This window comes from Sceloporus occidentalis, unplaced genomic scaffold (assembly GCF_023333645.1).
Source record: "Sceloporus occidentalis isolate IW3139 unplaced genomic scaffold, rSceOcc1.0.p SCAF_5, whole genome shotgun sequence".
NCBI lineage: Eukaryota > Metazoa > Chordata > Lepidosauria > Squamata > Phrynosomatidae > Sceloporus > Sceloporus occidentalis.
Genome location: NW_028316985.1, coordinates 137,724,827 through 137,748,518, shown reverse-complemented (window position 1 = coordinate 137,748,518; position 23,692 = coordinate 137,724,827). Strand labels below are relative to the sequence as shown.

Below are 23,692 nucleotides of genomic sequence, written 5' to 3'. Positions count from 1 at the left end.
AGATTGTGCATTAGAAATATTTGCATTTACTTAAGTAAAATTCAGGAAAAGTTTTCCCCCCAGATAAACATAACAGTTTAACTTGACTCCTTTAAGAAAATTCTGTAAATCTGTGAGGAAAGGCAAAATAGCAAGAGGTGAATATTTCATTACTAAGTTTCTTTTGCAAAATACAAAATAAGTTATGTGGCTTCAGAACTGTTAATGTCAATACCTTTGCATAGGAAAACTGTTTAATGCTTAAATTTGTATGACATATATTTCATGCTGTCTGAAAATCATTGCAGAGTTTTTTAAAAATTTAAAAATATAAAACAGTATGCAAAATTACTATAGGAGCTGGTGGTTTTAATTTCATAACCATGATCAGGGTGTAAGGATTCTTCTGTGCTATAGAGGAATATATAATTATGTTTTGTTGCACGTTATTCTTTGTCAGAAATGCACATATAACCAAAATTGTGTAACCTCAGAAATCTAATTTCATGCATATTCTTTATTCAGATAGTGTTAGGATTTTTATTGCCATAGAGTATGCAGCATTTCAAAACAGTGCATAGTACAGTAGTTCAAGGTAGTATGTGATCTGTTGTTTACCAAGTTTCAGCTTCTATCTGAGGATGTATTTCTGTCTGTCTGTATTACATCATCTTTGCTGCAGACCTGGTGTGTGTCCGCTGGGATTTGTTCTTCTTTCATTCCCTATGGAAGAAGAGCTTGTATTGACGTCATAATTAGACTCAGCTTTTGGTTGCTTTGGGAATTCAGTGTAATAAAGGTGTTGTGTGTCAAGCCATGCTGCATGCATTTCAAGCAATTTAGGTGTCAGTAATATGCTTGCCAGTCTCGGTCCTGTTTCCAGTTTGTGAGATTTGACAGTCCTGTGTTGCCTGCCTTGTAAGCATGTAAAATCCGTTAAAGGCATTACAGAGATATTCTTCAATATCTCTGTAATGTGTCTGGTTTGCTTTATTTGTATGTTACTCAGATGGGGAGTTGTTCTGTGTAAATACTTAAAACAAAATTTTGTCAACCTTCTGTAGGAAATAATTCTTCTTTTCTTCTTTCTTTCTTTCTTTTTGCAAATACAGTTTGCTTATATATCTAGTGAAAAATTGAATGAGAAAAGATACTGTAATAACTTAAAATTAAATTAAATATCAATACATTTCTAAACTGGTTTGATACTATTTTTTCTTTCTTCTTAGCAGTGTCTGTGACTCACACAAATCGGTTCTCCTAAACGTGCATTAAAAATAATGTAATCTATACTATTCAATAAGGTTTTTAATTTAAAACTTGCAAAACCATTGTTCTTAATATGAACACTTGTCTGCTATTACTTGTACAGAAGTAGTCAGGTGGTATACAAAGAACTCATTTTGCCACAATTAGAAATAGAAATAAGAGCTTATATTAGTCTTCCCTGACCTGATGTCCATCAGAAAGAAGTTAATTGTTGAAAGAAGCAGAAAGTGGGAAGTGTCTTCAGTTGGAATTCACAGAAAAAACTCAAGATGCTCAAAACGTGGTTATTTTATTATTTAAAAACCTGCTCAGAGGTTATGTAATGACAAAGTCTCATTTGTTATCAGACTGTTATGCTAATTATTTGTCTGACACTACCCTCCAGCAAACTTATCCAAAAGGATTTGTTTCTCTCTCTCCCTTTCTGTCTTTCCTCCTTCCCTTTCCCAAAGTTACATTATATACTCTTGGAGCTGGAGTTAACTGAAATGTTGCCTCCTCCTCCTCCTCCTCCTCCTCCTCCTCCTCCTCCTGTCATGGCTGCCTTCTTCTTCCTCCTTTTCCTTCTTTCTCCTCCCTCCCTCCCTCCCCCTGCCCCCGGGTTTGCTGTCCGCACACGCTGGAATCTGCAGATGGCAAGTCCACGGATACAGAGGGCAGACTTTATTATAGCAACATGGAATGTGAGAAGCATGAGTCAGAGGAACCTAGACATAGTAAAACAAGAAATGGAATGGTCCCCCTTTTTTGTGTGGGATCCATTCCGGACCCCTCTGTGAAAACGGAGTTTTGCTTATATTCAACTCCCATTGGCTCTAATATAGGCATGTGGCTGTGGGTGTGCATGCACTCCTTAGACAGGCACCTCATTGTTTCCCCCTCCATTTGTCCTTTGCGCATAGGCAAAGGACACGAGTCTCAAGACTGCGAGAACGGAGGGAGGACTACATAAGCATTGCTATACCTGGGATGTGCAAGCTAAAGTGACAGGAATGGGACATTTTGAATCACACAGTGTTGTACTCAGGAAATGAAAATTAAAGAAGAAATGAGATGGCATTTATAGTGAGGAGACATTTAGCAAAAGTGGTCAAAAGATATAATGTAAAGTTTGATTAATTATGTCAGTAAGACTTCAGAGCAAACTTATCAATATCAATCCAAGTTTATGCCCCAACTGCACAGGGAGAAGAAGAAATTAAAAGATTCTATGCAGGAGTCCAGGAGGAAATTGACCACACATCAGTATAACAACCTTTCTCCTCATTGTAAGCTGTAATGTGGGGCTTCTGCTATTGGAGAGCAAGGCTGCTTAAAGAGAGGCACAGGGTTAGAAACGTTGCCCCCAGAATAGATTATGAACTTGTTGCAGGTTTACTGTGTTGCTGGTGTGTGCTGTCGTTTGAATGTTCAGGTCCTAAGATTTTAAGCTTTAGAGAAATATATCCAAACAGATATGTTTTCCCTTTTAAGGTATATAGAAAATGTAGATTTTAAAGCATTTCTGGAGCTTTTCGCATTTAGTTATTAAATCTTGCTAACAAAACAGCTGGCATTTTATAACTGGAGTGGCACAAGTACTTCCATAGTTTATAATGTTTCTGTTTTAAAATGGCTATTTAAACAGGAGTTAACGATTAAAGTATTTAGTAACTGTGTAAACACTGTTGCTCTTTTAAGCAGTAGGAAATATAAATGTAACAACATTCACAAAAAGCTAAGAACAGAGTGTTCAGTATGATTAACCAATCTGCAATCAAAGCAAGATTGGCAGATGTCACCAGCAAAGCAGCTGAGACACCAATATGTCTGTATTCAGTTCTTGGTGTATTAAAAATATGGATTATGGTTTCATCCACACTAACAGACCACCAGAAGGACATTGGTACAAAGGGTCTGTAACATTAGCAAATGAATCAGTCAAACAGCTTCTATTAAAATGGGGGTATTGAAGGTTGAACCTTGACAAGATACAATCTAAGTGAGGTTACTTTTTATTAAGAAAGATGTGTTTAAAAATTTATCATGAGGTATTGTTACATTTAAGATTAATTAGTTATAAATTAGAAATAATTCAAGGAAATTATATTTTCTTCTCTTCAAATATTATTTGAAATAGAATGTAAACGGACAGTAAAAACAAAATTTACATTTATCTATGTGATTGCCTTTCTGTCATGTTGCTTTCATAAAAATAATAATGGGGAAGTTTTAACACTGATTTTCTGCTTGGTTACTCTGCCAGTTTTGCAACAAATTAATTTAAAGCCATAGAGAAAATAATTGAGAATACAGCCACTCTGCTACTTCACACCCCTACACATGCTATTATAAACTTTAGATCTGGCATCGGAATAACACTTGGTTGATCTTTACTGTTGATAATGAGAAGTCGTGTGCCTTTAATCTCATAAGTGTTCTATCTGCATTTGTATTTTTAATTAGGTTGTGTGACATGGCTGCAGATGTTGGCAGAAATATACAGGAATGCATTTGAGTGATTCAGTGTCTTAGTGGTGAATGGTTACTCATCATTTACATGTGATTATATTCTGATTCTCACATCTCCTTTTGTCTTTGAGGACACAGGTTGAGGTGATCTGAAGTTTAGTGCTATTACCACTGATGATGCACAGCCATCAAATTATTTTCATGGAAGTTTGGTGTGATAAATTGCAGATGGTACTTGCTACAGCCAGGGAATGGACTGCTACAGTTGTTTTTTCCCCACCCACTTTGTGGCCACTCCCTCTCCTCACAAAGAACAAAATAGTGTGCATCCAATAACATAAAAAATCAATCAAACAGTGATACTTCTATTGGGCTAACCAAAATGCACAATATGCATACTGCAAGCTTTCAAAGCCCCGCTGGCTTCATCATCAGGCAAGGTGTTAAAAACCATACAGGAGCAAAAAGTTGAACATGTTACTCATAGGCATGTATTTTTCTGATTTTGTCTTAGTTCAGATGATATGGAGGGATATCTCTTGCAGGCCGGCACCTCCTCCTCTGGCCATATGGCTACTGGGAGATTCTCAACATCCAGGAAATTTAGCATCCATTTGCAGCACAAAAGATACTTCGGGCCCAAACAGACTGGCCAAAATAAAGCTGCTTCGGATCACTTTGGAGGTATGTTGTTTAAATGACACATGCATCTTAAGATGCCAGAAGCTGTGCCAAAGTTGCACTCCAGTCTTAGGACTGGAGCATGGCTTTGGTGTGGCTTCCATCCTCTTAGGATGCATGCATCATTTAAACAGCATACCTTCAAAGTGACCTGAAGCAGTTTTATTTTGGCCTGTCTGTTCAGGCCCTTCCTTTACAAAGTAGTGTGGAATTGGGGAAAACACAACCTACACAATTCTCTACTAGTCCCCCCAAACCTCCAATTTTAAAATATTTTGACATTTTCAGGCAATGATAGGCCTTCACCAAGTGCATAAAACTCCACACAAACTCTCAAGCCCTAGAGGCTCTGTATAGTTCTTCTGTCTGTTGTATCCTGGCTAAAATGGCAACCTGAAGTAATACAACATCACTTTTGGCTCCAAACCATTATGCAGTTTCCTGAAGTAGTGATTACTGTAAGGGTTTTGTCTCTGCTGCCCATTTTGTCTTGAGCAATATTTATGACATCAATTCTGTCCCAATTTACATGATAATAAGACCTAAAACTGAATGCAATTGATTTAAAAATAAACTAAATGTTTTAGGTTTTTTTTTAACTGACTCATCTCATAATGTAGGCTGTAACCTTCTCTCTCAGCAAAACCTGGAACAAAGAGAATTGCTCAAACACTATATCAAAAGTAATATAAATCCACAGATGTACACAACTAATTTAGCAGCACATCACCCAGTATGAGAAATTTACTTTCTTTAGGGGGGAGGTGGAAAAGTAACTTGGGTGATGGAATAGACTGTATTTTTTAAATCAAATTGCAAGATTACAAACTTTAGATTACAAATCAAGATTAAAAATTAATGTAATAGATCGGAGAGCTTCGCCAAAACTAACAAAATGAATTTTTATGGTAATAAATGTAATTTAGGCATGAAAATGAAATGCACCAATGTAGGATGAGAGACATCTGGCTTGAAAACAGGAAATGTGAAAAAGATCAATTCTTAGTTGACCACAAGCTGAAAGAGAGTCAACACTCTGATGCAGAGCAAAACATTAAAAACAAAACAAAATAAAAATTACTGATTTCTGGGCTGTATCAGCATGAGTATAATGTTCAGATCTAGGGAACTAATAGCACCAGTCTATTTGTTTTGGTCAGGAAACCAAGCCCTATGAGGAATTTCTTAGGAAAAATTGATATTTTTATCTTGGAGGAAAGAAGAGTGTAAGGTGACATAATAGAAGGGATGCAAGTTCTTAACTATTTCATCCTTGCCACTAAGGATAAATACAGTGGACCCTTGTTATACGCTGGTATTTGGTTTCAAGATCCCCTGTGTATAACAAAATCCGTGTATGCTCAAGTCCCATTAAATATAATGACATAGCAAAATGGTGTCCTTTATAAAAAAAATGGAAAATCAAAGTTTGATATTTGAAATTTATACTATTTTGGAACATTTTCAAACCGTAGATGCTTGAATCTGCATATAAAAAATCCGTGTATAAGAAGGGCCGACTGTAATTACTTTAGTTTTATCCCACTGTGGGGAAAAATGAATATTTCTGCACAGTATTCTCCTTGTATTTAAGAATTCCAAAGTGTTCCAGAGGATTTTTTTCTGTACAAAGATGCATGAACTAAATTATTTATTTATTTATTTCTATCCCACCCTTTTCTTAGCCTGGGACACAAAGCAGCTTACAACAAATTAAAAAACACATTGTCAAAAATTCACAAGATACAAAAGTTAAAACAATGTTAAACAATCGTTTTTTTTAAAAAAAAACCTAGATTAAAACATGTATTACTACACACACACACACACACACACACACACACACACACACACACACAAAATGCCAGCACAACAATTAACAGGATCCAGCATACTATTTAGATGAGTTGGCCCCACTTATCAAAAACATGCTTCCTGAAGAAGAAACACATTTCTTGTCCAGAAAGTACAACATAAATATTTCACATGTCTCCTGGAACAATTTGGGATTTTTGAATAGTGAGAGAAAACTCTGTGAAATTCTTGCTGTTCTATTATTCTTTCCTATGGTGTTGTCTGACTCCATATAAATTGCTTTTTTTAATGAGGAAAAAATAATACAGAATATTATTTCATCCATACATGGTAGTCTTAAATTTCTAAAAGACTATTGTGCAGAAGATGTAGCAAGTAATTTTTTCCTGCTTATTCAGAGATGCTGCCCAAAAATATGATCTTTAGGGCCTCATAGAATAACATAGTTGGAAATGCCATTATACCAGCCATTTGCCATACAAGAATATACAGCTGAAGTATTCCTGAGAGATGACCATAGAATCATAGGGTTGGAAGTCCAATCCAACCCCCTGCCATGCAGGAAATCACTATCAAAGCATCCCCAACAGATAGCCATCCAGCCTATGTTTAAACACCTCCAAGGAGGGAGGCTCCGCCACTCTCTGAGGAAGTGTGTGTTCCACTGTCGGAACAGCTCTTACTGTCAGGAAGTTCCTCCTAATGTTGAGGTGGAATCTCTTTTCCTGTAGCTTGCATCCATTGTTCCAGGTCCTGTTCTCTGGAGCAGTAGAACACAAGCTTGCTCCCTCCTCAATATGACATCCCTTCAAATATTTAAACAGGGCTATCATATCACCTCTTAACCTTCTTTTTTCCAGGCTAAACATGCCTAGCTCCTTAAGTCGTTCCTCATAGGACATGGTTTCCAGACCCTTCACCATTTTATTCGCCCTCCTTTGGACATGTTCCAGTTTCTCAACATCCTTTTTGAATTGTGGTGCCCAGAAGTGGACATAATATTCCAGGTGGTGCCTGACCAAAGCGGAATAGAGTGGCAGTATTACTTCCCTTGATCTATACACTACACTTCTATTGATGCAGCCTAAAATCACATTGGCCTTTTTAGCTGCCGCATTGCACTGTTGACTCATGTTCAACTTGTGGTCTACTTGGACTCCTAAATCCCTTCCACACGTAGTTTCATTCAGCCAGGTGTCCCCCATCCTATATCTGTGCATTTTATTTTTCCGCCCTAAGTGCAGTACCTTACCTTTCTCTGCGTTGAATTTAATTTTGTTAGCTTTGGCCCAGTCTATTCAGGTCATTTTGAATTTTGATCCTGTCTTCTGGGGTGTTAGCTATTCCTCCTAATTTGGTGTCATCTGCAAATTTGATAAGTATGTCCCCAATTCTGTCATCCAAGTCATTGATAAATATGTTGAATAGCACTGGATCCAGGACAGAGCCCTGTGGGACCCCACTGGCCACTTCTCTCCAGGATGAAAAGGAGCCATTGTTGAGCACCCTTTGGGTTCGGCCAGTCAACCAATTACACATCCATGTAACAGTTACATTGTCTAGCCCACATTTTATAAGCTTGTTTGCAAGAATGTCATGGGGAACCTTGTCAAAGGCCTTACTGAAATCAAGATATACTATATCCACAGCATTCCCTTCATCTACCAAGCTGGTTATTTTATCAGAAAAAGAGAGAGAGAGAGAGAGAGAGAGAGAGAGTGCGAGCAGATTTGTCTGGCATGACTTGTTTCTCTGAAACCCATATTGACTTTTTATGATTATGGAATTGCCTTCTAAATGTTCAGAGACTCTCTGTTTAATGATCTGCTCCAGAATCTTTCCTGGTATTGATGTTAGACTAACTGGACGATCATTGTTGGGATCCTCTTTTTTTCCCTTTTTGAAGATGGGGACAACGTTTGCCCTCCTCCAGTCTGCTAGGACTTCTCCTGTTCTCCAGGAGCTCTGAAAGATTATTGCCAGTGGCTCTGATATTACATTTGCCAGCTCTTTTAATACCCTTGGATGTAGTTCATCAGGTTCTGGTGACTTATTGTATATTCATTTTGATTAACAAGGTATTTCTGTACTATCTCTTTACTTATTCTGTGCTGAATTTCCCGTATTCTGTCATGTGCCCCATTATCCTCAGGTTGAGCAACCTTTTCCTTTTCTGGGAAGACTGAAGCAAAGAAGGTGTTGAGTAATTCTGCCTTTTCTCTGTCCTCTGTTAGCATTTTGCACACGGTGGCCCTACCACTTCCTCCTCCTTTTTTTTGCTGTAGACATACCCCCCCCAAACCCTTTTTATTGTTCTTAACCTCTTTAGTAAGCCTGAGTTCATTCTGCACTTTAGCTTTTCTGACTTTACCCCTATACGTGCTTGCTATTTGTTTGAATTCCTCTTTGGTGATTTCCCCATTTTTCCATTTCTTATACATGTTCCGTTTAAAACTTAGTTCATTTGAAAGTTCCTTAGTCATCCATCCTGGTTTCTGGAGACACTTCCATTTTTCTTCCTCATTGGAACTGTTTGAAATTGTGCCTTCAGTATCTCTCTTTTGAGAAACTCCCATCTGTTCTGACCTCCCTTCTCTTTTAATATTCTTGACCATGGGATCACCTCCAGTATTTCTCTAATTTTACTAAAATTCGTTCTCCTAAAGTCTAGAATGCGTGTCTGACTATGCCTGGCTCCTCCTTTCCACTGTATAACTAACTCCAGGAGAACATGGTCACTTCCACCTAATGATCCCACCACTTGCAACCCATTGACCAGGTCATCCCTGTTGGTTTGGATCAGATTTAAAATATCTGATCCTCTTGTTGCCTCTTCCACCTTTTGGACAATGAAATTGTCTTCGAGGCAAGTGAAGAATTTACTAGAACTTGAAGATTTGGCTGAGTTTGACTTCCAGCAAATATTAGAATAGATGAAGTCATCCATCACTACTACATCTCTCCTTTCTGAGTGTGTGATCATCTGTCCTAGAAAGACATCATCCAATTCCTCCATCTGACTTGAGAGTCTGTGGTAGACTCCCACAATAACATCCCTGTTGTTGCCCTCCTCTTTAATTTTTATCCAGATGCTCTTTACCTGGCTTCCAGGATTGATGTCCTGGATTTCTTCGCTGGTATAAATGTCCCTGACATATAATGCTATTCTTCCTCCTTTCCTGTTTGGCCTATTTCTCTTGAAAAGGTTATACCCCTCTATTCCTACATTCCAAATCGTGAAACTCATCCCACCAGGTTTCAGTGATACCTATTATATCACATTTGCTTTGTTGTGCTAGGAGTTCAAGTTCATCTAGCTTTATTTCCCATGCTCTGTGCATTAGTGTAGAGACATCTAAGACCATGTGTCCCCTTTACTTGCTACCATCCAACTTCCAGTTTAAATACTTCCAAAGAAGAAGAACCCACCACCTTATATTCTACTGTTGAACAACTGTTATCATCAAGAAGTTCTTCCTAATGTATAGCTAGAATCTTTTTTCTTGTCATTTGAATATATTGGTTCATGTCCTAGTCGCTGGAGCTCCTTCTTCTACATGCCATTGGTTCAGATAATTTAAAATTGCTCTCATGTCAACTCTTAATCTTCTTTTCTCCAAGCTAAATTTATCCAGCTGTTCCTCACAGAGCTTGGCTTCCAGACCTTTCACTATCTTGGTCTTTCTCATCTGAACACATTTCAGGTTTTTAGTATCCTCCTCCAACTGAGGTGCCCAGAATTGAGCACAGTATTCCTAGTGAGTTCTGACCAAAGCAAAATAGAATGGCACCATTACTTACCTCAGTCTGGACATAATAATAATAATAATAATAATAATAATAATAATAATAATAATAAACAATAATAATCATAATAGGGTTTATTTATATGCCGCCCAATCACTGGGAATCCGTGTGGCTTACAACAGAGGGGATAATAGACGGTTCCCTGCCCTCAGGCTTACAATCTAAAAAGACACGACACAAAAGGAGAAGGGAATGGTGGTGGTGGTGGGGGGGATTCAGGTCCAGCATTCTTCTCTCCCTCTGAGGCCTGGACCAAGGCAGATGGAGTGGAGGGAGGGCTCTTTTCCTTAATCCTTAATTATTCACATCTATGGATACTTGTGGAATATCAATAGATCGGAAGGATTTCTAACTACAGTTTGTTCTACATAATCAGTTAATAACCCCCTTGCCCATCCTACTTTCATATATACCACTGCAAGGAGAAACATACTTCATGTGTCAGTGGTACACACAGTACAGTGATTCCCATAATGACAGCAATGAAAAATGCGTTGATCTATAAGATTTCCAGATTATGTGCACTGGAATAGATAGCCTTTGTGACAAAAGTGCTGTGGTTTTGCTATTCTCATTCCTTCAATTCAAGTGGGCTATTACAGGTGGCATATAACAAATGAAGTTTGCTACAGGAAATGTTTTAAGTTTCATATATTTAAGTCATTACATACTTGTAAGGTCATAGCGTTTCCAATGAGATTTTATGGAATTGACTGTACTGTCAAAGGTAATCTAGTATGGTACAGAGGAGTAACTAGTGTTCTAAAGATAATTTATTTTGTAACTGGGGGCTAGGACTCATATAGTGCCCAGTAATAAAGAAATATAACTTAAGTTTTCTAGAGCAAATGGCACAAAGTGCTATATTTAAACACATTTATTTTGTATTTCCCTACAACTGAACTAAATGTGGCCTGAAGGGTTACATATGCCAGCTGTAACTGACCTGTCTGCTAAAACAGTAATCTTCAGGACTGAAAAAGTGATTTATGCCTCTGTCCTGTCATGGACGGACCATTTTCTGGTTAAGATGGGACTGACAATTATTACTCATGCTCCCCTCGGGGGTGGAGGACCTATTAGAATGGTCTGCCCTCGAAGGCTGATGGAACCCGACGATTCCAAGAAGCCCTAGGGGGTTCTATGGTTGGGAATGACGGCGATTCTATTGAAGCCTTGATTAATACCTGGAATACCAGTCTTACCAGGGCTATAGACATTATTGCTCCCGAGTGTCCTTTCCGGCTTGATTCTAATAAGAAACCATGGTACACTCAAGATCTTCAGAAAATGAAGCGAGCCACGCAATGACTAGAGCACTACTGGCAGAAACATCACCGCTTATCCAACAAGACATGCCATAGGGCTCTCCTTGACTCCTATGGTGTGGCAATCAACACAGCAAAGAACTCGTTCTATGCTGCTCGTATTGCATCAGCGGAGTATCGTCCAGCAGAGCTGTTCAGGGTGGTTAAAGAGCTAACCCAACTGCTTCCCACCCTGAACCCTCTTCTAGAACCAACAAAAGCCTGCTGTGGCCTATTCAACAACTTCTTTGCAGATAAAATCTCTCAGATAAGATATGATCTTTATGCCGGTATTACAACAGAAACTATGAGAAAGATGTCCAGTGACCTGTGGACTATGTTAGACTGGATCACTTTGAGTTTGTAAATACCGATGAAGCAAGCTTCTTGGTTGTGTAAGGAAGACAACATGCGCTCTCTAATCTTGCCCATCCTGGTTGACCGCTCAAGGAGGGGATGCAGTAACAACATTACTTCAGGCTATAATCAATGTATCCCTTAGGGAGGGGGAATTTCCATCTGAACTCAAACAAGCAGTGGTTAAACCACTTTTGAAAAAACCTCCCTGGACCCTTTGATAAGAAATAACTACAGACCGGTCTCCTTACTACCATTCTTGGGCAAGGTGATCGAGAAGGCAGTTGCTTTCCAACTCCAAGCCGTCTTGGATGAAACTGATTATCTAGACCCATTTCAAACTGGCTTCAGAGCGGGATACAGAGTTGAAACTGCCATGGTTGCTTTGGTCGATGATCTCCATCTGGGCATCAACAGGGGAAGTGTGATCCTGCTGGTGCTCTTGGGCATCTCAGTGGCATTCGATACCATAGACCATGGTATCCTTCTGGAACGCCTGAGAGAGTTAGGTATCGGGGGCACTGCGCTCCAGTGGTTCCGTTCCTACCTCTCGGGTAGATTCCAGATGGTGAGGCTGGGGGACAGCTGCTCTTGTAAAAGAGAGCTGACATCTGGCGTCCCTCAGGGCGCCATTCTGTCTCCCATGCTGTTTAATATTTACATGAAGCCGCTGGGAGATATCATCTGTAGGGATGGGACGCAGTGTTATCAGTATGCTGATGACACCCAAATATGTTTCTCTATGCTTCCGACTCTTGCAGTGACCAAAGATGGCATCTCTCCTCTGAATGCCTGCCTTGAGTCGGTAATGGGCTGGATGAGGGAAAACAAACTCAGACTGAATCCAGAGAAAACATAGGTTCTAGCAATAGGATCCCTAGGCCCAGGCAGGGAGGTTTGCCAATCTGTCCTGGACGGGGTCACACTTCCCCTAAAGGATGAAGTTCGCAGTTTGGGAGTACTCCTAGATCTGTCTCTGCAGATGTCATCTGAAGTAGATGCGACGGCTAGGAGTGCTTGGTACCAGCTTCGGTTGATACGCCAACTGCGTCCCTACCTGGACCAAAAGGACCTTGAAGCAGTGGTACTTGCACTGGTAATCTCTTGTTTAGATTTCTGTAATGCGCTCTACATGGGGCTACCTTTGGACCAAGTTCGGAAGCTTCAATTGGTTCAAAATGCTGCAGCCAGATTGGTCACAGGAACATCTAGGTTTGACCACATAACAGGTCCATAAAAAACAAGACCCACATAATCTACGATCTATTGGAAGACAAGAGCTGTGACCTGGCTTGCATTACTGAGACCTGGCTTGGGCCTGAAAGCGAAGCTGTGTGGGCTCAGGCCCTGCCTGCCGGGTACTCAGTTAAGGACCAGACCAGGTTAGGTGGGCGGGGGGGGGGGGGGAGTTGCCTTCATTCATAAGAACACCCTTTCCTTAACCAGGAACCATGTCTGGCAAACTATCCATATCGAGTGTATTTACCTGACCCTGAAGGCCAGAGATAGTTTAGGGATTCTGTTGGTATACCAGCCACCCCGTGCGCTAACAGACTCCCTGGCCGAGCTGACACCGCTGGTCTCGGAGCTGGTGTTGGAGTCCCCTAGGCTTTTTGTCCTGGGGGACCTCAACATCCCTTTCGAGGCCAGCCACAGTCCAACCGGTGCGGCTCGGGAGTTCATGGCTACCATGACTGCCATGGGCCTATCTCAGTTAGTCTCAGGACCCACGCATTCTGCTGGTAATACGCTTGATATGGTCTTTTGCACGGACATGGAGATTCCGTGGGTGGAAGTAACTAATATTTCCGACCTGTCATGGACGGACCATTTCCTGGTTGAGGCTAAATTCAAGGCATCTACCCAACTCCCCCCCGGGGGTGGCGGACCTACTAGAATGGTCCACCCTCGAAGGCTGATGGAACCCAAAAGGTTCCAAGAAGCCCTAGAGGGGTATTTGGTTGGCACTGACGGCGATTCTGTTGATGCCTTGACAAACATCTGGGATACTGATCTCTCTAGGGCAGGGGTAGGCAACCTGCGGCCCGCGGGCCGGATGCGGCCTGGTGAGGCCTTGGGACTGGCCCCAGCCCGGTCCTGCCGCCGATTGCCGCCGGGGCCTTTGGGGGGCAATTGTCTATAGAAGCCTCAGAAACATGCATTTATATTAACATTTTTTAAAAAAATCAGCAAATTGTTTTGTGTGTCCTCCATTTTTTTTAAAAAAAAGTGTCTTCCATTTGAAAATTCTGTCCTACATTTGTCCTGGTTTATTTATATATTTAATTTTTTTAAAAAATTATTTAATTATTTATTTTTTTGGCTTCGGCCCCCCCAGTTGTCTGCGGGACAGCAACCTGGCCCCCGGCTCAAAAAGATTGCCTACCCCTGCTCTAGGGCTATACACAGCATCGCTCCCAAGTGTCCTCTCAGGCCTGCTTCCAAAAAGCAGCCCTGGTACACGGAAGATCTCTGGGCAAGGAAGCGGGTTCTGCGACGACTAGAGCGCAAATGGCGAAGACACCAGGACTTAGCCAACAAGGCACTCCTAGATTCTCTTTTGGAGGACTATGGAGTGGCGATAAGCGCAGCAAAGAATTCGTTCTTTTCTGCGCGTATAGTGTCCGCGGAGTCGCGTCTGGCAGAGCTGTTCAGGGTATTGAGGGAGCTTACTCTGCTACCCTCCTCCCTGAACTCTATTCTGGAACCATCCAAAGCCTTCTTCAACTTCGTGGATAAAACCTCTCGGATAAGGGCTGATCTCGACGCCATTATTTCTACAGAATCCAGAATAGTGGTCTCCAGAGCTTCCATGCACTCTATTGTACTGGATCAGTTTGAGTCCGTGAGTACTCAGGAAGTGGACAAGATCCTTAGAAGTGTTAGGAAGACAACTTGCTCTCTCGATCCCTGTCCCTCTTGGCTATCAGCTCAGGGGGGTGCGGCTGTAACTAGTATGTTGCACCGCATAATTAATTCATCCTTTAGGGATGGGCGCTTTCCATCCAGCTTAAAATTGGCCATTGTAAAACCACTGAAAAAAAAGCCCTCCCTAGACCCCCTGATTCACAATAATTATCGGCCTATCTCTCTGCTGCCATTCTTGGGGAAGGTGATCGAGAGGGCGGTTGCCATTCAGCTTCAATCGGTCTTGGATGATACTGATTTTCTAGACCCATTTCAAACTGGCTTTCGGGTGGGCTATGGAGTTGAGACTGCCATGGTCGCCTTGGTCGATGATCTCCGTCTGGGCATGGACAGGGGAAGCGTGTCCCTGTTAGTGCTCTTAGATATCTCAGTGGCTTTCGATACCATTGACCATGGTATCCTTCTGGAACGCCTGAGAGAGTTGGGAATCGGGGGCACTGCGCTCCAGTGGTTCCGTTCCTACCTCTCGGGTAGATTCCAGATGGTGCAGCTGGGGGACGTGTGCTCCGATAAGAGGGCCCTTACATCTGGTGTCCCTCAAGGAGCCATTCTGTCCCCCATGCTATTTAACATTTACATGAAACCGCTGGGAGAGATCATCCGGAGACACGGGGCGCGGTGTTATCAGTACGCTGATGACACCCAAATATGTTTCTCTGTGTCTCCGACTGATGCAGTGACCAGGGATGACATCTCTCCTCTAGATGCCTGTCTGGAGTCAGTAATGGGCTGGATGAGGGAAAACAGACTCAGACTGAATCCAGAGAAAACGGAAGTACTTGTGATAGGTTCCCCGGGTCCAGGTTTGGAGATTTGTCCACTTGTCCTGAACGGGGTCACGCTTCCCCTGAAGGACTCTGTTCGCAGTCTGGGGATGCTCTTGGACTCGTTGCTCCACCGTACATCTCAGGTGGATGCGACGGTCAGGAGTACCTGTTATCAGCTTCGGCTGATACGCCAGCTGTGACCCTACCTGGGCCGGGAGGACCTTGAAACGGTGGTACACGCTCTGGTAACCTCTCGGTTGGATTTCTGTAATGCGCTCTACATGGGGCAACCCTTGTATCAACCCGGAAGCTTCAGTTAGTGCAGAACATGGCAGCCAGACTGGTCACTGGATGTTCCAGGTCCAGCCATATAACACCTGTTCTGCGAGATCTGCACTGGCTGCCTATTCGCTTCCGGGCACAGTACAAGGTGTTGGTTATAACCTATAAAGCCCTAAATGGCTTGGGCCCAGGGTACTTGGAGGACCGCCTCTCCCCATATAATTTGCCCCTCACACTCAGGTAAACTGGGAAGCAATTTCTGAGGGTTCCACCCTTGAAACGCTCTACAACTGCACAGAGGGCGTTTTCTATCACAGCCCCGCAGTTGTGGAATTCGCTTCCCGAAGAGCTCCGCTCGACCCCCTCCCTCGACCAATTCAGGAAGAGACTCAAAACCTTTCTCTTCGAACAAGCTTTCTCCCAGTTGTAATCGCTTTTTCTCCCCCCCCCCTCCTTTTGCACCTGCACTTTGGCTAGTTTTTGTAAGGTTTTTAATCTGTGTTTTTAATTCTTTGTTTTAATCTCTGATTTTGTTTTATATTGTATTGTTGATATTTATTGTTTGTTGCTCTATGATGTTGTAACCCGCCTTGATCTCATGGAAAGGCGGGCTAGAAATAAACAATTTATTTATTTATTTATTTATTTATTTATTAATATTAAAATCTCTTCACGGGCTGCTGATCGGCTTCTGGGCCCAATACAAAGTGTTGGTTATTACCTTTAAAGCCCTATATGGCTTGTGCCCGAGTTACTTGAGGGAACACCTCTCCATACACAATCTGCCCTGCACTCTCAGGACATCTGGGACGAAATTATTAGAGAGTGCAAAAACTAGGTTAACAACAACTTCCCACAGAGCATTTTCCGCCATAGCCCCCAAGTTATGGAATGACTTGCCGAAAGAGATCCGCCTTATTACCACCTTAGATGCCTTCAAGAAAGCACTGAAGACGGATCTCTTCCGGCAAGCCTATATATAGAATGTGACACTGGTGGGGGAGTAGTAGTTTGAAAGTAATTAGAAGGCTACTACCTCTGGACTGCTATGGACCAGCCTCACCTCTTGGATCTCTTCCAGTGAGCCTATCCACCAAATTTCCTGTAAAATATCCCACCTCCATTAGCACTGTATGTTTTATGAAAGTTAATTGTATTTTATTAACCTTATTGTATTGATAATATGCTATTGTTTTTATTAAATGTGTTTGATATGTTTTTATTGCTGGAATTTTTTGTTTGTTGTAATCCTGCCTCGATCCGCAGGGAGAGGCGGGAAATAGAAATAAAATTTATTACTATTGTTGTTGTTGTTGTTGTGTGCCTTCAATTTGTTTCCAACTTATGGTGACCCTAAGGCAATCCTACCATGTGCTTTTCTTAGTAAGATTTATTCACAGAGGTTTTCTCCTTGCCTTCCTCTGAGGGTGAGAGAGTATGACTTGTGCAGTGAGTTTCCATATCCATGCAGAGATTCAAACCCTGGTCTCCAGAGTTGTAGTTCAGTGCTTAAATGACTATACCACACTTCTATACCATTAAGTATGGTCAATTCACTAGAGGTTGTTAGATGTTTTTACAACAAAGGTTTCTGTCGGATCTAGAACATAAGGAAGCATCTACCCTATGGCAATTTTATCCACAACAAAAACAGTAGATAACAACAACAACAACAACAAGAGATAAATATTCATCCATCTGTAACAGCCATAACTTTAAGATTGTGATCCTTAGGCATTTTAAACTTGGCAAATGAGCTGAAGAGAATGTATTGGTATTTAGAACATTTGTTTGGAGCATTAGTTAATTCTTATTAATGTACCTGTAAATGTGTCCATACCTGTCAAACCTAAAGTGCTGTTTTAAGAGACTAACCAGCATATATATCTGTAATCAATTGCATGTGACACTGGTGGGGAGTAGTAGTTTGAAAGTAATTAAAAGGCTTCTACCTCTGGACTGCTACGGACCAGCCTCACCGCTTGGTTATAACCTTGTTTCAGTGGGCTAAAGCAGTGCACCACAGGAGTGGGCATTCCTTAAACTCAAAATGACCATGAATTTACTCACATGAGGCACAACGAGTCCAACTTTGGAAGATGCATAACTGGATAACTTTGCTAAATGGCATTAGTGTATTAAGCTATGGGAAGCTTGGGATTTTGCTAGTAGAGAATAAGGGGAGCCCCTAAACGTCAAAGTGCATGGTCGACTTTCAGCTCTTCTTAATGAAATTAATTCTTACTGTTGACTGGAGGAAATATAAACCCTGTTTGATGGTTTCTAAAAGTACAGACTTTGCACACACTGTAAGGAAATGAACTATACGCTTATGCACTTTCCCCCTATTGTATATGGAATATATTGTAAGAACCAATATTTAGTAATTTAGGCTTCTAGGGCCTCGTTGATACTGAAGGTTCGGCACATAATGAGGGTGTGAATACATTACATTATCCTGCCTTGCATGACATTCACAGTCGGGGCCATGTGAAAGCCTGATGCTAGTGTACCCTATAAAGGCTTATTCAGCCACTTAACTTTTTTGGAGGAACTGTAGGAGTTTTTTCTTTGGCATGACAGTGAAGAACCATTTCCTGTTTTAAACAGAAATCTATTTGAGCTTCTTTCTGTGATCTGAGAAAATACTTCATTTTAATACTCTTTGTAGCAACACAGATATTTGAAAACTCCTTTTACTGGTTCCATACAGTTTCATATCTGGTGATCAGCTGGGCTGCATAGTGAAAGGCCTTAACAACAGGGGAAAGAAAGTGAGTGAAGTTATTTCTATCTAACAGGAGCGTGAGGTGACATTTTGTTTATAGGCAGCTTATGACATCCTCAGTTTGATTGAAGTCAGTTGCTCAATAAGGCCCAGTACAGATGGGCAAAAAGCACGATCCTATGGGTGGGGTAAGGGGCTGAGCATCCCCACACTCAGAGCCCTTCCCATGCTGCCCGGGCGCCATCTTGGCACGCAGCTTTTCAGATGGTGCACACAATGGTGACGTCCCTTTGGTGCAGCGCCCAAATGACGCCGCGCCGAAGGAGCATGATCAAGCCACCCAGCAGCAGCTATGGAGCCTCTTTGCAGACTGCAAGTATAGCCACAAGGCCATGAAGATCTGCATGTGGTCAGCAAAACCTGGAGGCATAAGTAAGATGAGAAGGAACAGGAAGTGGCACTGGGAATGGCTGCAACTGGCTAAAAGTGGGAGGAAGATCATGGGTGAAATCCAGAATTTGCTAACCAACCAAATGAGAAAGGAGGGAAAAGACTGTTTGCATTCAGAAAATACAATAACATGAAACTACTGTGAGGTTGTAAGAGGTGATAAGGACACCGATGGCCACTGGTTGTATCCTGGGTCTGTATCTGAAACCTGACTTAAAGACCATTTTAACATCTTTGCTTTAAGGGACTGCACTCTGCTCCCACAGTACTTTGCAATGCTTGTAGAAGTATTGTGGAATGTGTGAATGCACACACAGTAGAAAGAGAGTACGTAAAAGCCTGCAGTCAGACCTGAAGTACCTACCGTTGTTGTGCAAAGTGAATGAGGAAAATGGTTTAATTTAGGCCAGAAAACCAAATGCTCCGGTTTATTATTACGCAGCACATAAGAACAAATAGCCCTAAACATTTTAAAATGTGAAACCTTTTTTACCTTCTTATAAAGCCAGACTTTTAGGGAATCATTTTTTGTCTGCCAAATGAGCTTTTAGTATCTTTGACCTGCAGTCAGTACAGAAAAGCATCACTGTGTGTTGAATTAGATTAACTAACAGAGACTGCATGTGTCTGTTAGAGACAGCTGCAGCCTCTGTCTAAAATATTTTTCTGTATTAGTCGTAAATACATATACTACCTTAAAATTGTTTTACTCCATTAGATTTTTGCTACCATTGTTGCAGAAATGAACAGTCTATCCCTCCCAGTTTCTCCCCAGTCTTGCAAAGTTGTGTGTACACATGTACTCTAATTTCAGAAAGAGGTCATATTTTGATATTTTTTTAAATCCTAGGAACCATTTTAAATACTGATTTGCATAAAACACAATTTATTTGTAATATACACATATAATAATAATTTATTTGACTGGAACGTACTCTGTAGCTTAATTATTATCTTGTAATACTGGTGGTAGAGCAATCTTTACATGGGAGTGGCTAGGTGAATTTCTCCATTTTTAAAAATGAAGTATTATGTCAGGACACATATTCTAATTGTTCAAATTGAATGGATATCTGCCTATTCCAGTACTGTATCCTATGTGTTGTACACCTTTTAAAAATGGAAATTACATGTTAATTCTCTGTGACAACGTGCATACTTTATTTAAGCAAATTTCAGCTGAGAACTGTATAATGAATGGCCAGGCTCCATCCAGTTCTCTCTTACCTGAATCTTCAGCAGTATCATACCTGTGTCTCCATGAAAGCCTGTCAGATGTGCCGTTAATAAATATTTGATACAGATATTTACAGCTTTGCTGCAATAGTATTTTTGGGGTGGGGGAGCAGGGAGAGGAGGTATCAGCCAACACCACTGCTTTATATTCATCTAGGTGAAAAATGATATTTAGTTCAGAGCCTGTTCAAGTTAGTCTTTTTCCTTATTCCCACCCTACCTTCAGTGGTATTCACTGGAGCCAGCAATCAATGGATTCCTTCCCCTCTGGGATTTGCTTGACCTACAGAAGCTGACATAATACAGGCAAGCGCTTGTTACTCTATCTGAATTGTCCATCTGTACCTAAATGAGTGAAATAGTTAAGCAGCCGAGGGGGCGAGCCGCAAGGAATGTGTCTTCCATTTGAGTTGAATATTTCGATGTATAGGGGGAGAGGGAGGGAGGCAGTGAGAGATCCACTTACATCATTAGAACTGCATTGAGTGTGCCTGTGTGCAGGTTAAGAGACAGACTACAGTGTCTTTGCTTTCTGCAGGAAGCAGCAATGCCGTTTGTATCCTAAGAGGAATTTTTTATTTAGAAAAGGAAGCGTTCTTTCTACCCAGGAAATGGCTTTCCTTGTGCGTTGCTATGCCAACTGCCTGCAGCCATGGTCTTCCAAAGTAAGCACAATAACGTAATTATATTGGCGTATTACATTCAGATTCATGATTCTCTAGGTTTTTCTCTGTGTATGTGCCTTTGGTGGGGTTTTCTTGGGTTTTTTTTTTTTTTTTGGCTTGGTTGTTTTTTGTTTGGTTTTCCCTCTGTGACTCTCTTGGTGGTAGGCATGGTTTCCTTGAATGTGAGGGACAGGCATCATTAAATTAAATGTCCATCAATGTCATGCCGCTTGGATTAATTGTGAGAACTTGGTTAGTTGAGTGGAACAGAGATCACTGGTCACCCTGTCAGCATCATTAGCAGCCAGGGAGGAGGTCCCTATTCACATGCTCTGCCCTGATTTTTTTTTAAAGCAGGGATGAGGGGTTTTTCTATTACTACGATTGCAAATTAAACTGGAATATTAACAATGCTCAACTGAATGCAGGAAGCCGGTTCTTGTACCCTGACTAATATAATACTGTATTAAGCTTTTTTTTTTTTTGGGAAGGAGTCTGTGTGCAGTCAGCCATTTTAGCTTTTTTTTCCCTCCCCATCCTCTTTTTCCTCCCTTTTGCTCTCAGGGAATGCTCTCCTTCTTGTAGAAGAATGCTGGTTGTGTGTGGTGTTGCCAGGCACTTTACATCCTTGTACGCTTAAGACGAAGTGTTATAAAAAATGGAGACAAATGCTGCTGTTTGGATTGCTTTTCTGTACTACAAGTGTAGGAGATTTATGAGCGACATTTGGCTTGGTTTTTCCCCCTGGTTTTTGTTTGTTTAATTTAATACAATAGAGAGAGGTTTGCTATCCATATGACATTGGTACATGATGTGTAAATTCAGTTCAGCATATGTTTGTTCATTATGAAACCTCTTGCAATCCCAGCTAACCATGGAATTATGGGCCAGCAGGAGAAACACTCAGTAAGTACAGCAAATTTTGTTTGTATTGTGAAAAGGCTTTTCCTCAATTTTAATACAATTTTAATTTATCATTGTTTACATGCTCCTTTTACTTTTGATTATAAATGCAATGGTGCTGTTGAATTGCAGTAGGAAAATCAGGTATATGCTGCAGTGTTAGTTTTGATTTAATACTGTACTTCTGTATTTTATGTTTATGTTTTAAAATGTGGAAGTTACTTGTTTCTAAATATATACTTTATACAGATTCTACTTCAGCTGAACTTCTAACATATTTCTTTTAAAGTTAAGATTTCTTCAGGGTGTATAGTGAAATGGAATGCTTCTATAGGCAGAATTATATTCTGTTTACTTAAGGGCTGTGTGTAATTTTTGGCTGACACATGGTGGGCATCTTAAAATGTAATAACGTTTGATGAAAATAGGGATAATTTAGAAGAAATAATGCTTGCCCTCTTAATTGGCCCCATGAGATCACCTCACCACTTGCCATGCAGTAATCCCAAATGTGTAGACTGTTTGTTGTTTGTGAAAATAGCATTCATAGGCAGAATAGATCATGTTCAAGAGTATGGGCCTTGAGTGCCAGAGATTTAAGGCCACAGTCCAGAGAGGTATTAGGTGTACCTAGCCCAGTGTCTTTCCCCCCACCTTCTTTGAGTGGCAGACACACCACCCCAATGCCGCATTGATCAAACTGATTTGAAAATTCCTTTGAGTTTCTAAAGCAGTTTGCCATGCTGTGCAGGAGGCTGATGCTTGAGAAATAGAGGTCAAAAGTCCCTTTGGGCGGTGCCAATCCATTTGCATGGCTATCTGAATTGTGGCCTAGATTAATCATTTTAAGTTTTTACAAAGTCATAAGAAATGTTAAATTATAATCTAATTCATTAGTTACTACTGTTAGTAATATTGGTGGTTAGTGCATTATGCTTTTGAAAATATTGTTTTGAAATCAGCAGCTATGAGTTTTGTAGAGCATTTATGGACTGAATGGTTGTCAGATCACTTGCTCTGTGATTAATCCTGTTGAGGTTATAAGGATCAAGAAGGTTTTTTTTTAATGTGCATGGAAGTTCAGTTAAATGTGCACTAAAATAATATTACATAAATAAGAGAGGGAGTCACATATGGATGCTACAAGAATGTTATAGGTGAAACTTAATCAGATGGTGATTCTTAATATTTCTAAAACCGAAAAACAGTGACTGTGGAAATGAAAAACAAACACTTAGATTCATGGAAGCAGTCCATTTTCCATGCCAGGCATTGTGAGTGAATTGTTGAGAAACAACTACAGGATTGATATATGCTTCACGGATTGTTTATGATACTACATACATCTATGAGTATGAGTGTCTTCTCCTTTTAAATCACTTTGCTGCTATAGAAGATAGCATCTAAATCTGGTGTCTCTCTGCAACAGTTTCATGGGACAGCATTATCTCAAGGAATAGCACTAGATTCTCCTGAAGGTAGAGAGGAACCATTATGACCAGTAGTATTCCAGTTGGTACTCTTATCTCAGAACTATTTGCTGTCTTGAAAACCAAGATATGTATGTACACTCAGGAAAGAATCAGGGTGACCTGCCAGGCTAAACCAGCACAGAAGCAAAATATCTCAAATTAGTGCAAGCTTGTAGAAGTCTAGAATAATTTTCAGCTGACAAAGAGATCCAACTCAGAATGGATTCCTAAGAAAAGACACAGACATCCTTCAGGACTTAGACAACTAGGAGTAACTCACACACATGTAAGAGCCTGCTGAATTAGACTAGACTTTCATCTAGTCCAGCATCTTGTTTCCCATAGTGGGCAACCAGATGCCTCCAAGAGGCCAGCAAGCAGAGCTTGGAAGTTACAGCCTCTTAGTCAATTTCTATATAAAAAAACGCTTCACTGTATACAAGATCTATCCCCGTTGTTCTTTTCAATGCACATCTTATTAGCAGAGTGAAAAAAATGTAACGGCAATTTACTAAGCCCAAAGTGATGTGACTGAGGGAAACTGGAGGGTGACACCATTTTCTGAATTTTGTGCCCCTGCTGAGTGAAATCTAAA

At 40.8% G+C, this 23,692-nt stretch overlaps 1 protein-coding gene across 9 annotated transcripts in view; it reads left to right on the top strand.

Annotated features, from left to right (window-relative positions):
- The window catches only part of RAPGEF2 (Rap guanine nucleotide exchange factor 2), a 232,461-nt gene that overhangs the window by 120,289 nt on the left and 88,480 nt on the right, over nucleotides 1-23,692 (top strand). Inside the window, exons 1-2 of one of the 9 annotated variants that reach the window (XM_089525594.1) lie at nucleotides 20,610-20,722; nucleotides 21,591-21,628. The exons of 6 other annotated variants lie outside the window; for them this stretch is intronic. In XM_089525594.1, coding sequence (XP_089381720.1) covers nucleotides 20,710-20,722; nucleotides 21,591-21,628 — 51 coding nt within the window. In that variant the 5' untranslated portion in view covers nucleotides 20,610-20,709. Of the gene's footprint in view, nucleotides 1-20,597; nucleotides 20,723-21,263; nucleotides 21,629-23,692 lie in introns of those variants that run through there. 2 more of the 9 variants (XM_089525593.1, XM_089525592.1) reach the window with 2 other exon arrangements.